At 45.8% G+C, this 18,324-nt stretch overlaps 1 protein-coding gene across 7 annotated transcripts in view; it reads left to right on the forward strand.

Moving 5' to 3' along the window:
- Window positions 1-12,532, forward strand: part of CEP350 (centrosomal protein 350) — a 71,318-nt gene extending 58,786 nt beyond the window's left edge. For 6 of the 7 annotated variants that reach the window (XM_038144104.1, XM_038144100.1, XM_038144105.1 and 3 more), the window contains exons 36-39: window positions 162-563; window positions 651-797; window positions 1,896-2,018; window positions 8,473-12,532. In XM_038144104.1, coding sequence (XP_038000032.1) covers window positions 162-563; window positions 651-797; window positions 1,896-2,018; window positions 8,473-8,637 — 837 coding nt within the window. In that variant the 3' untranslated portion in view covers window positions 8,638-12,532. The remainder of the gene's footprint in view (window positions 1-161; window positions 564-650; window positions 798-1,895; window positions 2,019-8,472) is intronic. The other variant, XM_038144106.1, reaches the window with a different exon arrangement.
- The last annotated feature ends 5,792 nt before the right edge of the window (window positions 12,533-18,324 follow it).

The following is an 18,324-nucleotide window of genomic DNA, read 5'->3' on the forward strand; positions in this document are numbered from 1 at the left end:
CTGTATGTTCTGTATGTGTCTCATACATTTTTGTGTATCCCAGTGCATGGCTTGTTTTGGTAACCATTTATTGCCAACTACATCAGTAAAGCATTTAAAAATGTAAGCTGAGGGACACAACGGTGTGACACCACATTTACTCTGTGGCTCTTGCTTCACAGGAGAGTCCTGTGTTTGGTGCCAGTGGCCAGGAGGAGCTTGCCAAGAGACTGGCGGAGCTGGAGCTCAACCGGGAGTTCCTGAGTGTGCTGGGAGATGATCAAGACTGGTTTGATGAGGACTATGGCCTGAGTTCCCGTAAGCTGCAGCAGAAGCAAGCTGAGGAGCCAGCAGTGCTGCCCCAGGCAGAGCCGCAGAAAGTGCCCACCAAGGCGAGCGAGGAGCCCCTGGCGGTGCCTCACACTGCAGTGGAGGTGGAAGGGATGGTGCATGCAGCAGCTGAGGAACTCTGGAAACTGAAAGAGCTGGGCCACGATCTTCAAAGCTGCAGCCTGAAAACAGATCTTAGTGGTACCCTTCAAGAGCAGGACACAGACACCATAAACAAGCAGGTTTATAGAAAGGTACAATCCTCAGGTATTTTGGTCTTGCCCTCCAAAATTTTATCTTGGACAAAAGAAGCCATAACCTTTATTTTTTCCTTTGTTCAGGTGGTGTTTGATTTAACAAGAGAGATCTTTGGGGAAATCTTCGCTGAGGATCCTAATTTGAATCAGCCCATTTGGATGAAACCGTGTAGGATTGCATCTGCTTATTTTCGCCGAGTCAAAGATCCAAATGATCTGGATGAAATTAAGGTAGGATGGAATCTTTGTTGAGCAGGGAAAGTAAGATGAAAAACACTGAACTGGCATTTACCTGAGTGTTAGAAGATCATAAGAGGTGTGTCCAGCAGGAGATGAGTTGAGAAAAGGAAGATTACCAACCTGAAAGAAAATTTGTCAGAATGGCCCTTTTTTGCTCAACAGATTGGCCTCCCCGTCCTTATGACTGCTGCTGGTTGTTTTTAAACCTCAGTCCTCTGTGCAGAACTGCCAGGATGACCTTGATCTTATAAAATTGGTATACTGACAGCCTGCTGCTGTAGCAGATTTCTGTATGGCTAAATTGGAATGGATCCAATGGTAGGGTTGGGCCAAATGGGATGAGCTAGATTTTTCACTCAGACACACACACACCTATACCAGCCTCTCTGAGAGCAGCAGGAGTTTCCCAGAGGAACCCAAAATTTGACTAGTGTGGGCATTGTCATATCTGACAAGCCAGAAGAGGCCTCCATGTTATTGGTGGTAGTACTCAAAGAACGACAAAATCACAGAGCCTGGGGGACAACGAGAGCCTGGCTGGACCTAGGTTAAACTTGCAGGGCTGACTTTGGGAAAAAGCCTGTCTCCCTTAAAGCCCTCCACAAAGAACCTTCTATATGGCCCATCAGGACACAAATGAAAACTTCCACCTGCACTGTTTCTTCTGAAATTGAGGGAGTTGACTACATTTTGATGAACCTGCTGAAGATACAGTGTGTTAACTGTCCAGGAAAGCAAAGCAAAGAAAGAAATAGTATCTAAATCACTCTGTTAGTTGAGAAGACTTTAAAAAGCATGTGCCTGGCGACAGCAGGGACACAGGACAAGGACACCAAATTCCACCCTGCTTTCCTTTAATATTTTCCCATAAAATAAATTGTCAGAATCCCCTGTTTGTGTAGTGTTGAAAGTGTCTGTTCTCAAGGTTAAAACAGCAGTGGGTGTCTTGTTTCCCCCCACTTCTGGGTTTAATAATTGTCCTGCCAGCTGATGTGAATTCTATAGTGTGACTTTTTAGGGGAGCTGCTTTGTACATACCTTTAATTTCTGAGCTCGAGTGTGATCAATCTCACCTTTACTGTTCTGTAGAACTTCATTGCAGCTGAAGTGCTGAAGTTGTTCAGCCTGAAGAAAGAGCCTAACCACAAAACAGACTGGCAGAAGATGATGAAATTTGGGCGGAAGAAACGAGACCGGGTGGATCACATACTGGTAAGTGGATGAAAACAATCTTGTCAGATACTGTCCACCAGACTGAAGTATGAATACTGAATACATATGAATGTATTTTCAGTATTCAGTCATGCTGTTTAAAAAATACAAAGTGTACACGAGGTGTCAGAAGTCCAGTGCCAGTGAGGGAAGGTGACTTGAGTTAATTCTGCCTACTCATTTGACTGCAGTATAAATTCCCTCACTCCCAAAAAGTTGAAAGCATGAATTTCCAGAAGGAAACAATGAAATATTTGACTGAGAATAAACTTTTTATTTGAGACTGGAATATATTTTTCCTCTTACTTTAATATAAAATGTTTTTATTTTGAAGTAATATTATTTAATTTGAGATCGTTACAGAGAGAATGTAATTAAAGCAGTGAATGCAACTGCTACTGGGGCAGAGACAGTTCAGTGTTAAAACTGCCTAAGATGGAGCATGGCTGGCTGTGTAGAGTTTATGAAAGTTATTTTGTTGTCTTGTATTGCCAGGTTAACATCTTTATTGGCTATAATGATAGTGAGGGTTCTGCTTGAGAATATGAATCGTCATTAACACTGCTTCACTTAATTACACCTGGAATTGATTCCACACAACGAGCACATATGAGTAATTGAGAGTTGTGGGTCGTGTGGTCTTTTAATTGCCCATCACTGGAGGGTTTCCAACACGGGGGTTTAATTGTATGTAAATAGAATATCTATTTATAGATCCAAATACATCCTGATACACTTGATTCTGGGATATAGGTTGTTAAAGCATGCACAAAAAGCTCTGTGTTTTACATCTCCAAGGGAGCTAATAGAACAGCTATTATGCATGTGTACCAACTTCTAATTTTTTTGCAACATAGCTAGAAAGAAAGATTCCTTCTAGTTGAAGGCATCCAGAGTGCTTCAGGTGATGTTTGAAGTTCAGACAGTGCAGTCTGTGATTTACATGCAGAGCCAGACATCAAAGATTAATGGGGCTTTGACAAGTTTGGCCTAATAAATAATGTGTTTAATTTTATTTTTTCTCACAAGAATATGGTAATAAAACTTCAGTTTTATTATTGTTAAAATAAAATATTTATTTTATAGTAAATATTCCTAGCTGAAGACTGGGAATAACTCTGTGAAGGTTGCAGCATGCCATGCTTTAGGAATAAGGCAGTCTCAGGGGCATTTCTTACAAATTTATACTTTGATGTGAGGCACTATCAGGGGAACTTTTAACTGAAAACCTAAGGAGATAAGGCAAGAGAAACTGAACTCTATTTTATTAAAATCTCTGTGAAACATGAAGTATTGGACAGCTTTCTCTGTCTCCTAGTCAACCCCAGCTTAAGGTCTGAGTTCTGTGGTAACACAGATCCCAGGCCAGAAGAGGATCTACAGGTGCAAGACCTGCTGCCTGTCCCCAGTAGCTCACGGGGTAGCCCTCGACTGAGAGGCCAGGTTTAGGATTCTCCACATTTTGTTGAAAGTGTATTCAAGTAGTACAAGAGAGCAATTTCCTGAAAGAGAAAGTGAGATTGTTTTTGTAGGTTTAGGTGCTGTGGAGTCGTCTTTGAAAATCACAATTCAGAATACTTAGTTCCAGTTTTTGTGAAGGTGTAGCCAGTGTACACCACTGCAGTGGGTAGGGGATGTCATGTGAATACAGACATGAGCTGACTGATTCCCCACCTTCTTTTGCTGCTGGTAAAGACAATGACTGTTAAAATAAAACATGATCTTTTTAAAGCAGAGATGAATATTCTTAGGCTTCTGTTACTTGCATTTAAACTTCGAGCACAGTTTCTTCCCAGTTTGTTCATTTCCATTTTAAGTCAAATTAACCTTAAAATAAAAACATCACAGTTTTCTGTTGAGACAACTGTATATTTTAGTAATATTTAGAAGATTGAACACACCTGACTGTCCAGTTCTGTCTGACCCAGGAGCTTTTACTTGTTCTGCAGGCACAGAAACAAATGCCAGCCTGTTCGACTGAACTTACTCTCTCCCTGATTATGCCTGGATGCTCTGTTCTGGGTTTATCATATTAAACTTAATTCCCTGTGGAAGGTTCCTTCCCATGGGAAGGAGCACACCAGGAGAAGCAGCACTGGTGATCTCTGTGACACTGGGACCTCTAGGTTGGCCATCACACCTCCTGGGAACAAAAGTGAGAACAGGATGGATTCATCCTTTGCCTCCTTGCTCTGCCTTGAGCTTTGCAGCTTCCTCCAGTTGCTGCACTTCTAGTTGCATTTTCACTTTGGTCTGTGCTTTCCCAGCACTGACACCCATGTGGTGAGTCAGGTTTTAGTGCCAGTGACAAAAGAACATCTTCCTCTTCTCCTTTTTGCAGCATTCTTTTTGTCTTCAATCAGGCATCCCTGTCCTCAGAAAAGAATTTCTCTTGGGATTCTTCAGGGATCCCTCTGATATGCTGGATATTTGCTCCAGTTACTAACATTTACAGCAAATCTTGGCTTTCAATAAACAAGTACAGGAGTTCACATTTAACTTTGTTTAAAATCAAGTTAAAGGAATGTCTTAAGTATTTGCTTTCTTCCCTTTTTGTCCCTTCATGTTGTTCCTTCATCACATATGTGCTGTCTGTGCTTTGTGGTGAATGTCAAATTTCAGTACATCAGGGCTGCCAGCGTCTTTCAAAACCTGTTTTAAACTACAGCAAGAACCCTCATATCTCCTTATTGAAGTTCAGGTGCTGACAATAGATTGTTTCCACTCCTTTTTTTTTTTTCCACTGGGGTCTTCAGCCAAAACTCCCTGTGCTGATCTGTTTGCATGGGGCTAGAACAAACTCTGCCACTGCTTTCCCTGCCAGCCCCCTTCTCTTTTATGTGGAGCTTGAGAAAACAGAGCTCCCATGACACTGCCAAACCTATGTGTTTGGTTTTCACACCTGAGGAGCCTGCCAGCAGGGTGCTGCCAAGTGCTCCATCTTCTGACCTGTTGATTTAACAGCCAAAATGTTTCTCTCTGTGCAGAAGCTCTGCAACAAAGCAGGGCTGTTCCTACCAAGCCGGCTTAATTGGAAAGCTGGAGGTGCCACTTCTGCAGCCCCCCAGATCTAAACCCCAGGGGAGTGCACAGTAAGAAGAGAGTAAAAGGCTGCTTGTATGCTGTGTCTTAAGGTTTCCAGGCACTCTGAGAGCAAAGGGCTGTGAGAATGCACCTGCCTGCCTTCCTCCTGCTGGCCTTCATCCAAGACAGTGCTTTATATCTGGATGCTTATTCTTTTCAGTCTCCCAAGTAGTCTACTGACTCCTTAAATGTAGGTTTTTTTAGAGATATTCTTGGTTTTGAAAAGGAATCTCGAGAAATCAAAACATGCTAAGTCACTCTCTGAATTTCCTTCTGATTATATTACTTTATGTGGGGTTTTTTAGGTGCTGTGACATTTAATAGAGGGCCAGTAGGATCATGTGACCATGTTATCTCCTAGTTTTTCTTTTGTGTGTATGCCCCCCCTTCTTTAAATGTTTTTTTTAAAATAAAAAGTGTGCATACAAAAAAAAAAAAAAGGCACAGAGAAAAAAATACCACACAGCCTTCTGCATTTGATTGCTGTTTATGTTTCCGTGTAGGGTGGAATTCAGTTTCATTAAAACTGTTGTTTTCCTGACTTCACCCAAATGCAGTTTCTTTCTGGTATAGAGATCTTGTTTCCTGGTATCAAATATGTGAAGTATTACTTTTGTCATGAGAAAGTGCAAAGTCCATTTCCATTCAAGCTGTGATAGCTGTCAAATATTAAAGAAACTGTCTCAATTACTTAGGAGCAGTTTGTGGTAACACAACAAATGGATCAAACCTTTCCCAGACAAAGGAGTCGCAACTGCCTTGGCTCAGATGTTGCAGCCAGGGCTGCAAAGCAGCACAGCAGTTTCCCCACGTGTTCTGAATGCACTATAAACAGGACTTGCCTGCAGCTGCAAATTGCACGTTCTCACAGTTTTTCAAAAGCATGCTCAAGGAATTCCTCCTATTGACAAAGGAAATTGTGCACTCTGCCTCTGAGAGAGGGAGGAATGATACAGGCAAGAGCAAATTAATCATTGATCCTGTTTTTCGTTCTGGTGCTGTTAAACATCCAGCCTTTCTCTGCCTGGATCAAGTACCTTCTCCTCTCTCCTTTACTTTTACTTCTTTATCCCATGTTTCTCTTTTCACTGCTTGAGCACAGTAAAGAAATTGTCTCATCACACAGTTGTCAGGGACACAGAATAAATAGCACCTCAGCATGGATCTGGGGTTTGTTCAAGGCCAGTGAGATCAAGCCAGAGCTTTTGACCTGCTTGATTATTTTACTCACTAGCTTCCCCCACCCTCAGTGTTACCTTCACTAAGTCTTGACTTCACTTTTCAGCCGTGGAATGGCTGCTGGCCAGGGAGGGCCAGGCAGGAAATCCTGTCAGTCACTGTCATGCAGCTGCTCCAGGTTACCAGCCTTGGATGTCATCAGTCAAAGTCCCTGGGCACCCCCTGGCATTTGTCTCCACCCACCTCCTTTGTGTTCAGGATCTTCCCCCATTTCCAGGATCTTTCCTGCAGCAGCCGTCTGCACCCTCTCCCGTTGAGCCCCCTGTTGTTTTTTCCCAAATCACTTCTGCTTTTAGGGAATCCTTTTTCAGCATCACCTCTTCTTTTCATGACCCCTGTCTCTTCCTTATCTAAATAGTCTATGAAGCAGACACACAACACATGATCAGTCTGCAAATTGCTGCTTCTGTCTGATGCCTCTTTATTGATGGCAGGACTTGGGACATGCTGCTGTTTATTTTATCAGAATTCACAACCAGCACATTCAGGTTGCAGGCAGCACATTTCTGTGTGAGAGTTCAGGAGTCTCTTTCAGACATTCTCCCCCACACAAACCCACACCCAATTATCCACCAATTGTTAGCCTTCCATGTAAAATATCTTTCACCTACAGCACTCCTTCAAAGACTGATTGCAAATAGTGTTGCTTCTTCCTTATTAGTAACAAGCCTAATGAAGCCATTAATGCCTCTTCCTTGACAGCTGGGTGGGAAAGAGGCACTTGCTGTGGTAGCACAGATTTGTTAGCAGGCAGTGTGACTCTTCCAAAGCTGTTTGCACGATGAGATCCCTGCCCCTCTCCCCAAGCTCTCTTCAGGGAGGGAGAAAGTAGCTGTCAGCCTGAAGCCCCGTGTCTAACCAGGACCTTACAAATGGCTGCAGCAAACCCTGCAGCAGTGCCAGTTCCCTGGGGCTCCCATAGCAGGCTTTTCTTGGGCTTCACACTCTGCTGGGGTTATTGAATCAGCATGGTGCCACAGCAGCTGTCAGCTTCAAAACAGACCAGTTTCTGGGAGGTTTAGCTTCAGGCAAAAGGAGGAGAACGTCTTGGAGCTATAGTTCATGTTCTGTCTCAGAAAACAACACTATTACATACTGATCCTGGGTTAGTGGGTTTTTCAGTATGTTTAACCTTAGTTTGGAAATGTGTATTTGTCTGCCCCACTTGTACACTGTAAATGTATTTTGAGGTCAGAATGTAAGATTTATGGGCAAAGGAGGTTTCTGCTGAAGCTGAGCAGAGACAGAGCTTTTAACAGGTTTTTGTTGTCATTTTAAATACGAGTGATGTTTGCATTCATTCCTTCTTTTCTAAAATGTTTGAGTGTGTTTAGGTTTGTCTATAATACTGAAATGGTCAGTAAGACAAATTTTTAATAAGTTTAATTGAAGGCGTCCGGTTTGGAGAGACTCTCAATAAGACTTGATTTGCTGAATGAAATTACATATTTCATTCTGATACTAAACCACCTATTTGTCAGTGAGCAGTAAAAGGGGATTTTCTTTGTCAACAGTTTAGTAATAGAAGGAAATAAGTACTCTTTGAATGTACTGGTGCAAAATTCCATTTGTAGTAATGCTGTCTTATAACACATGAAAGCATTTTGTCTTCCTATGCAGAAGCATTGGAAGTTAGTTGTTTCCCTAAAGTTTTCTTATTGTACTATAAACTGAACTGCAGTGAAATATTTTCTTTTTCCCCTTGCCCTGTTCAAGGCCTTTCCATTACTTCTTACCACAAGGCCTTACCATTAACTTCTTAGTTTAGGCCACAAGGAATCAGCTTCCTGCAAAAACATAATTAGGGACTAATTAATTAATAGAGCTTCTGCTGTTGGCCAAGACTATCCCATTAGCTGAGTCCTTTCAAGTGAAAAACTTGTGCAGGAATATGAAAGCCTTTAAAATGGATGCTGCAGTGAAAAGTAGAAAACATTCATTCAGTGAAATAGCCAGGTTCAAACAGATCTGTGTTCGTTTTGCTATTCCAAGCGTTTCCTGTAATCTCTTACAAAGACAGATATGTTGTTGACAGACAGACTCTGCTTTGGACTCTTTCTGGAACTCTGCAGGCAATATTATTTTAAAGCAACAGAATTGTAATGTTTCTCTTGCCTTCCTCCCCTCCAAGGTGCAGGAGCTCCACGAGGAAGAAGCGCAGTGGGTGAACTACGACGAGGATGAGCTGTGTGTCAAGATGCAGCTGGCAGATGGGATCTTCGAGGCCTTAATCAGAGACACTGTTGATGTACTGAACCAGATAAACGAGAAACAGCGGAGGCTGCTGCTGGTCTGACAGTGCTGAAGTGAGCTCAGAGCTGCCAACCACGGAGTCACAGACCTCTCTGACTCCTGACCTGCTCTCCTCCCTGCACGTGCTGCGGCTGGACTTCCACGCGTGCGGTTCCCAGGCAGTTCAGATGGGATGAAAAGAACCTGAACTGGCTGCCAAGACCTCGCACCTGATTTATTGTTTGGAACAAGCTGATTCCTCGCTTGAGGCTGCTTTGAGGAGTGCTCAAGACTGTTCATGTGCCAACGCAGTTATGTCTCATAACTGTCAGCAGCTGCCCGGGGCCCCGGCCTGGGGCTTTGACATGTTTGGCTTGTTCCCTGAAAGGGTTGGGTTAAGTTGGGATATTGGCTGTTTTGCTGGAATGGTGGTCAGCCATCAGTACTCAACTTGTCTTTAGAAATGTGAGTAATTTGGAGAAGCAACAGTTTGGTCAGGTTTTGGTCATAAACAGAGACTTACCATACTGAACAGTGTTATAATCTTAACACGTCTTCTCCTGCAGTCCTAACAATGTGCATCAGTTCCTTCTGCTTCAGAGCCTATTTAATTCACTTCTCCGTGAAGCTGGTTTTCATCTTTCTTCTGTGATGTGGTACCAAGCATGGTGCCAGCCCAGTCCAGGGAAATCAGATGATGTTTCTTCCTGCCTACAAGTAAAGAATTCTTGCTGCTTTGCTCTGAGGCAGAGCGAGATAAAGCCTGCCTAATGTCAAGTGTGAAAGATGAGCCCATGGACAACTTTCCTCCTACCGTGTAGCACTTCTCTTCCTGGAGCACCAGCTGCTCCCAGATAATGGATACTCAGGATTTTCTCAGGCACGAGACATGCAGGAGTGGAAAATATTTCCTCACAAAAATTTGGCCTTCAATCCCTCAGCTTTCTCCATTACTGTCACCTAATGAATTGGAGAAGCTGTTACTTGAACAATTTAGAGAACAGAGTGTATTCACCAAAGAAAGCGGTGTCTGGTGCTTGACTGTCTGCATGTTTTGTGCTTTTGGGTTTTTTATTTATTTTCAGATAATTTATTAAGTGGATTACAGTAGAGTGTCCTGTGCAGTTGGCTGCACTGTCTGGTGTTTTGAGACAGACAAACTTGAGAGAGCATCTGGTTTGGAAACTTCCAGAGCCCCATATTCTTCACACAAAACCTCCAGCTTCATGAGGCAGATATGAGGGGGTGAAGGTAGGAACAACCAAACCTCAGTGACCAAGGGTGAGATGCAAAGACAGGTCTAGGAGTGGAGCTTGAAAACCGAAGCACCTGGTTCAGAGACAATGGAGAGTTGAGGGGGGCTGAACTGAAAAATTGTGTGAAAATTCCCAGCTCTTTCTATTCCCTTCCTTTCCCAGAACTTCTGCACCATATTATGTAGTTGATTTTGGTTGATTCGGCAGGATTCATCTGCAGTGTCGTTCTGCTGAGTGCTGGTTCCTGACCTGTTCTTCCTGTTCTCGTGTATTTCTTGGAGGAACATGGACAATCTAGGGTCAAACGTTGATGCCTTAATAGTGGATGTCCCTGTTTGCTAACCTGGGACAAGACCCAGAGGGAAGTCAGATTCCCCAGGCACTGGACTGTAGACAGACACTTAGAAGCCCTCAGAGGTGCCCCAAAGATGCTGCAGCCCACAACAGGCGTGGCAGGGGGCATCTCTTTCATTCATCTGCTTGCTTCTTGGGCTTCCTGCTGTTACTGCTCCAGTTTGCTTTCTCTTTTCCACCTTTTTTTTTTTTTTTGGTTGGGTTGTTTTTTGTTTGGGATTTTTTGAAAGCTATCATTGGACTATTTGCATTTTGCACAATGACACACAGCTGGTAATTCTTCAGGGACAGCACTGGGAAATGTTGGATTTGCCAGAGGTCCATACAGATTCTCAGATGTAGTGTTGCCAGCACAGCACTTGTGAGTTAGTGGTGAGCCATATCCATGGGAGCTCTGTGAGTGGAAGAACAAGGAGGAGGTGATGGTGGATAGGGACACCTCCAGTGGGAATATGCATGTCTGTCCCTCAGTAGTGGACCTTTTGGCTGGCTGGAAGTCAGATGGTCTTGGTGGAGCATTACTCAGCTTTTTTTCTCAAGTGATTCATTTGTTCATGTAAAATGTCATGATGCTGAACCAGGAAACCCTTGGATGCTTAAGACAGAAGCGAAGTAAAGCTGCTAGATTTAACCAGCATGGTGTCACTGATCAGGTCACCACCTCAGATTCCCTTTCCTGGGTGTATCTCTTTCAATAGCAAGGATTGCTATTTTTATAGGTAGCAATTATGGAAAGAGGACAGAAACCTGCAGAGTCGGTTTGTACCCAGAGCATCAGGTCAGGTTCTGTTCTGTAGATTCTGTGGCCAGTGTTGAGAAGGTTGTCCTGCATCCCCAGGGCTGTTTGCTCTTCTGAGGGGCTCATGGGGTGTTTCTGGTCTGTCCAGCAGGAGTGGGGAGGTTGTGCAGTCAGGCCTGACAGGGCATGGGGGCCTGTTGGAGGTCATGTGCCTGTTGTCTTTTGGCTGTAGTACCCTCCAGAGAAGCACTAACTGTTTTTAACAGGTGTTTGGACAGAAGGAAGCTGTGTCTAAGTAATGGCTTTGTTTCTTTGCTGACATCACCGATTTATTTTTGGTAGCAATCCTTGCTAGGAGCAACCCCAAAATGACTTGAACGTACGTGAATTACCTTCTCAATACCTCACGTGTGTTGAGTTGCTTTGAGTTGAGTGTATGTTCAAAACCTCAAGTGGGTTGAGTACTTGTGGACTGATGATTACTGCGATGAAGCAAGGGTCAGGCTGCTAGTGAGGAGATATGGGGAAGCCTGGGGTCCCACAAACAGGCTGAATTCTCTGCTTCTCTCCCCAACCCTCCCTTTGTAAGAACAAGATGATATTTCTGCGTCCTGGTTATCTCGGTGCAACCACATAAGAAGATTCAAGGCTGGGACGTTTTGCTGAGACCCCTGAGCTGTTTGGGGCAGCAGCTGTCATCACTGGGGACATGCTGCTCCATCTTTGGAAGGATCTCAGAGCCAGGTGGGAAAGCCCAGGCTTGTGGGAACACGGAGTGTGAGTACCTCTGTGACAGCAGGATGCTCTGTGAGCCAGGCCCTGGAATATCAGTACTTCTGCCTTTCAGAGAAGGCTTGTTGCTCACAAGGTGGAATGAGGGATTGAAAAATCCCATCTTGTTCCTTTTCCTTTCTTGAAAAAGTGGCCTTAGCTTTTTGCAATACTTGAATAAGTGTGTACCTGCAGAAGTAGCACAGTGACAGAGACCTTTTAAGTGACTATTCTGCGAGGAACTGTGTGCAGTTCCAACTTTCATATCTCTTTGCTACCTTAAGAATATTAGGAAAACAAAGTACTTTTCAGCAGACAAACAAGTTGAATCTTACAAGGTATTTAGTGCATCTGAAGTGTTTACAAACCAGCTAAAATAGAGAAAAGCAAACTATTGAACTTATTTGTAATTTAAGTGTTAAATGCAAAATTATATACAGATGAAAAAGGAATACTGTAATTAACCTGCATTTACTAGGGGTTTTTTTCCTTGATTTTGCAGAGCATTTTGATACACATTTGCAAAGCCGCCTTTGGGGAGGCTCGGTCTCCCCGTGTACTGTGTTGTGGAGATGCTGAAAAGAAACCCATTTACTGTGTATGTGTAAATAACCTGGTAACCTGGGGTTTGGGCCAGTTTCAGCTCGTGTTCACATCCACAGCAGCTTTGCACAGTAGACAGATCCAAGGATGTGGAGGGGTTGGGGAGGTTTTTTTTTTGTAATTAAGAAGTGTAAAATAACCAGGATGGTCCCTGTGTACACCAGTGTAAATATCTTTGGTAACTGAAATGTACTTTAAGAGAACAAAATCTGTAAATAAACTGATTTATAAATTAATCTTGTTTCCTGGATTTTATAAAATGGAGCTTTCTAATTACCCAAGCAGTTGCTAATTCTGACGGTGTCCTGGAGATTTGTCCTTTGTATGTTCCTCTTTCTGTCTGATGCTGTACTTGGGATGCCAATCACAGTCTACAAAATCCCATTAGAGTTGCCTTAATTATAATCATGACTTTATTAGAATTTCCTTATTGTTAAAGCTGACTGTTGATAACATCAGAAAATAGCATTGAGTAATCGTTGCAGGAGTTCACAGTGGGAGAAAAACTACTCCTTACACATATTTATTTAAAATATTCATGGTTTAAGACATTTTTATGTTAAACAACAGTTTTGGAATTAAATTCTTCAGAACCTCAGTCTTGTTTTGTATTCCTAAATTGGTAGGGCTCTGTAGAGCTGCTGTTAGCAGCACCAATCCCTTCCTCACCAAGGGGCAAATACTGCTCTCTGGAAACTTTATGTGTTGGTGGAACTTTTCTAAATCTTTGCTGTTTTCTTTCCAGGACAAGAAAAAAAAACAAGTCACTTTTAATACATGAAAGGTCCTGGAACTCTGTAAGAGGACAGCCAAGTACTTGCAGTGCCAAACCACAGGTGTGGGCACGTGGTGATGGAGTGGCAGCGTGAAGGTGTGAGCCAGGGAGCACAGGTGTTACTGAGCCACCCCTGCCCCGGTGCCTCTGCTGTGTTTTGGTGCCTTTTATGAACGTACAGCCCAGCAGACAAGGCTTTGCTTTCCATTAGCTGCAGACCCTGTACAAAACCCAGCATTGGTCTTTCCAGCTTGGAGGACACTGTGTGACCGTCAACTGCTCACCTGCCTGGGAGGGCTGTTTGCATTAAATGGGGGGAACCTGTATGAGCTAAACCATTGCAGTTATTTCTTCTTTGCTTTTCCTTAGCAGAGGGACCTCATCCTGGAGGAGGATCTGCTGCATTCAGGCTTCTATTATGGAAGCAGCTTTGCTGCAGTCCTGCGGTGCCGGTGTGCCATAGGGCTGGTCCTCAGTGGAGGGGGGACACCGTCACAGCCCTCAGACGGGAGGATGTCACAGCCCTCAGTCATCGTCACAGCCCTCAGACAGGAGGACGTCACAGCCCTCAGACACCATCACTGCCCTCAGACAGGAGGATGTCACAGCCCTCAGACACCATCACTGCCCTCAGACAGACAGGAGGACGTCACAGCCCTCTGAGCTCAGCAGTTGAACCAGCCAAACGCAGTGGTGGGTCCTGGGATGTCCAAAGGGCTGAGGCCAAGTGGTGCTGCAGCCTCTGTGTCCTCATTAGTGAGCAGCAGGTGAGCATCCGTGCCGTGCCTTTCCTTGCCCTGCAACGATTTTACTCCACAAGTCCTGTATTTTTGGACAATTGTCTACTTGCATCCATCCCTGGAAGGGGCTCAGAGTACATTTCACATTGAAAAAAAAAAACTGATCTGTGCTTCTCTGGCTGAATAAGAGGCTTCCTTTAAAAACGGCTCAAGCTGTGGGAGTGCTGCCAAGGTGCTCCAGCGGGTGACGCAGCAAACTGCTGCATTGCTCCTGCTGTCCTTGCCCAGGATGCCCAGCAATCAGTGTGATGAAGGCTCTCATTTCCTCATTTACAAATCTACGTTGCTTCACTTTGTCACTGACTTTCTACCCGTGGTGTTTGTGCAACTCTTCCCAGAACCCTTGGAGCATGGTCACCTTTAACAGCTGTTTCACCTGTGCACCTGGTGAAACTCCTGGGTTGGGCGATGGCCAGCAGCCGCCTTCCCGATGGCACTGTGGATTGAGTGGGACTGTTTGGTGCCTCCCTTCCCAGGCACAGCCCACTCCCCGTGCCTCCCTGGGGACGTGGTGCCAGCTGCAGCCATCCCACGTGCTAAAATGCCTGGCAGTGCACTGGAGCGCTTGAAGTGTTGACTCTGCTCCAGACGTGCTGTGCCCTGCCTAGCACAAGGGCTTCTGCAATGTCCAGGCTCTCATTAACACAGCCCTGAGAAGAAAAGGAGTTGGTGGGGAGCTGCTGAACACCAGCAGCTCTTCAGAGTGCAGGAAGGAGAGGAGGGGGGCTGCCCAGCTGCTGGCACCCAGCCCAGAGCATGGGCCATTGCCTGGGAGGAATGCAGATGAGATGTAATGGAGTTTGAAAGTGTAGGGCACTCTGGGATGCCGGTCCTGTGGGGGAGGGAAAGGCACCCTGTGAGACCTGGAAACTGGAGCAAACAAAAGCCCTAGCCCCAGCTCTGTACCTTCCTGCCTCCTCCTGAATAAGGTCCTGCAGAAATTTGGGGAAAAGGAGGAGAATAGAGCAGCTCTGTTCAGGAGGGTGATGGTTGAGCAGGTTCAGGGGCACAGAGGCTACTCCTGGAGAACAGATACCTTCTTTTGCCTGCCAGGAGTGCTGATGGCCTGGAGCAGGTGGTTAGTTCCTGCTCTGAATGTTTCTCTTGGCTCCAGTTTTCCAGCCCTTTGCTCCACCTGTACAAGATCTGCTGTGTCCCTTGGGCTGTGTTCCCTCCCTGATGTGGGTTTCCAGTGGCTTCCTCTACCTTGAAGTCTAGACTGTCTCTAAGTCAGATTTTGTCTGAGAATTTGCTGGAGATGGAAGTAACACCACTTCAGGGGGATGTCACAGCTACGGTTTGATTTTATTCCAGCAAAGTAAAGGAGGCTGCAGGGGATCCCAATGCTCACGTGGCTTGGCTTGGGGAGCTCAGCAAGGAGCCTGGTCCAGTGTCTGTGTCTGGCTGCATTGCTCCAAGGACTGATGGAGCCAGCACTGCTCAGTGAACCTGTGATTGGGCACAGCAGTCCTTGGAAGGTGAGACCTCGCTTACGTTGCAGGACTACTGTCAGAACAAGAGAGGAGTGCTCCGTTGTCATCCCTGTGGTATTCCCAGTTTCATGCACTGCAATTAAACCACCTGCCAAATAATGATGTGGCAAATCTGGGCGGTGTGGCCTCCTCCAATCTGCTCCTTAAATCTGGGAACATGAGCTGGACTGGAAAACATCTGCTCTGTGCCGCCTGTGTTATGGTAATCATTTATGACTGTTAGTAGATCTGAAATTTGCAGGTAAAATGTTTCCTACCCAGACATACCAATGGCAGTGCCAGTTCCTCCTGGTCTCTCTGGGTTCTTCTGAAAAGAGCAAGGGCAGCGGGGATGAATCAGCAGAGGGTGAATAGCAGGAGGCTGGTACTGCTGTATTCTCTCTGCAGATGCAAACTACGTGAACACATTCATCACATCCTGAGAATGCACCCCAGATTTGCTTTTGTGCCTCTTGTTATTACAGGCTGGTTGGGCTTGAAAGGTAGAAATCAACGATTTCCGACCAAGCCTATCTCGTGGAGTCAGCAATTCCCAGCTGCCAGTGGGGCTTTGAGGGGCCATCCTGGTCTTCACAGGTGTCAGCCTGGCAGAGCCAATGCAGAGCGTGGGAAGCAGCTGGGATTCAGATCCCCTCCGGGTGTCTCAGCAAAGCTGGCAGGTTCGTGGCACAGCTGCTGCCAAAGGTCTTGTCTGAAGCCACGTCTCAGCTGAGGTGTGACTTGGGCCACCAAGGAAGAAGTGCCACCTGGATTGGAATGTCAGGGAGGTGGCAGGTGGCACAATTTCCCTTGCTCTCTGAGAGAAGTGAGCCTTTTTATTCACAGAAGGACCACGCTTTAAGCAGTGCTGTGCTGCAGATCAAAGAGGGCTTCCTTGAGTTCATCATCTTGTGAAGTCTGGAGAAAGGAGAACTGCTGAGCTTCCTCTGCGGCTGGTATTTCCAAGGTGCTTGCAGGGCTGTTGGATGCAAACCTCTCTGAGCAGGCTCCAAAATGCCGGTGACGGGGTTGCCGTGATTGTATCATGAGTCTTGCATTGGTTGCGTGTTTTCCTTGGAGTCAGTTCCTGGAATCACACAATTAGGTAGGAACGTGTTCTATAATTTTCAAGGAAGAAAGTCCATTTCAGGATCTCCCTGTGGCCCTGAACCTTCACAACTAAAGGGGAATGAGGAGGTCCTGGGCCTGCTTGCCTGGCCATTCTGAACATTTTATAGAGAGAGTCATGCTTTTAAAAATGGATAATAAAAGCCTTTCTCCATTTCCTGAAATGTAGTCTTTTCCATCATTTCAAGGTCTGAACACGTGAAATCCAACCGCTCTTCCTCTAACCCAGCACAGAGGTGATCTGAGTAGCTTCGTGTCTGAAAATGATCCACTTTAGGTGCACGAAACAAGTTCTGCAGGGCTTAAATTATTTTGGTGAGATTGTGGCTGCCTTTTGAGGTTCTCAGCCTGTTGATGTTGCCCGCGCCTCACTGACTTCAAGGAGATTCCTGCTGGGTGTTAGTCTGGGAAAGGAGATTTCAGAGCTTAATTAACAAAAGCCACTGCTCAGCTGCTGCGCAGAGATTGTGCAGCTCAGGAATCTCTGTGGTCATCCCATGGCCTTGCTACACAGTGAAGCACAACTCTCCCCGAAGTTAAGGATGCTGAGGTAGGCACTGAAGGGTTTGCTGTGAAAACCAAGCAGGTTCCTAACTGTGCAGTGGGAGCCTAAAGCTGGCCTTTTAGAGCTGGCTGGGGCTCAGCAGGTGGGCATCCAGCATCACCCAGCACCTGTGTCCTGCTTTTGCTACCTGCAGCTTCCATTGGCAGCCAGAGAGGACAAAAAGGCAGAAAGAGCACTGGGAGGGTGTTTCTGAAACCTCTCCAGACTTCTACTTGTTCTTGACTGCCATTGTTTCATCTTAGTTGCTTTCAAATCCAACTTAAAAAGAGTTGTTTCAAAGCCTCTGCTTCATCTTTGGCTTCCCATGCCCTGTGTCAAGGTGTTCTGCAATGAAAATCTGTCTCTTCCCAGTCTGAGGTGCAAGAAAAGCCTCATCTCTTGCTTTGCAGCAGCATTCAAAGAAAAAAAGAAGGATTTTTGGGCAAGTCTGTGCCTGGAAAACTCCACACCCTGCTGCTGAAGGAGGCTGTTACCCGGGGAGCCCTGGGGATGGGACGTGCCAGCTGGGCAGTAGGGTCGTGGGTAGCAGCCTAGCTGTTCCCGGGGCAGCAGGAAGCAGGAGCATCCCCACCCCAGGGCTCCGGGGGATGAGCAATGGCGTGGCTCACCTCCAAAGGAGCCGGAGCCCCAGGCTGTGGGTCTTGCCCCTCCACCTTGCTTTTGCATCTTAAAAAAGGATTCAAGGAATTTGGACTGCCCGAGAGGAAGGGGTGAGCAGGATGGGGAGGATGCTGGCAATTATGCTGGCTCTGAGCACCTCTTCTTCACCTTGATAACTTAATCAAGCTGATGAGCCCTTAAAGTAAGGCTTTAACCTAGGGGGAAGATAACGGTGGTGATCTCCCTGAACATGGGGATTTTTGCATTTTAATCACCAGCTGGATGAGGACAAGTCCTGGCAAAGTCAGTAGTGAGGTACCACCTTTCAGAACTGCACTGCACAGGTTAGGCTGTGTCTCTCTGCCTCCTGGTTAGACAATGAGGCGTGATAATCCCTTAAGGACTTAATTACAGCTGTCAGGGCTGGAGCAGACCATCTTCGGCCCCATTCCCATCAGCCTGCACCCACAGAAGATGGGTGGGAGCAATCCCGTGGGTTGTGCCCACCATGCTCCGTCCCCCCAGGCCAGTCTGTGTCAGGGAGCCCCATCGTTTCCTGGAGCTGTGCCCCGCGTGGAACCCCTGCCCTCCACTGCCTCGGCGAGCCTGGGCTCCGGCAGGCTTGTTTTTCTAGCATGGCAAGTCCGCCTAAAATGCCTAGGTGGGGCCCGGCATGGATAATGGCCTT

Source organism: Motacilla alba, chromosome 8 (genome assembly GCF_015832195.1).
Source record: "Motacilla alba alba isolate MOTALB_02 chromosome 8, Motacilla_alba_V1.0_pri, whole genome shotgun sequence".
Taxonomy (NCBI): domain Eukaryota; kingdom Metazoa; phylum Chordata; class Aves; order Passeriformes; family Motacillidae; genus Motacilla; species Motacilla alba.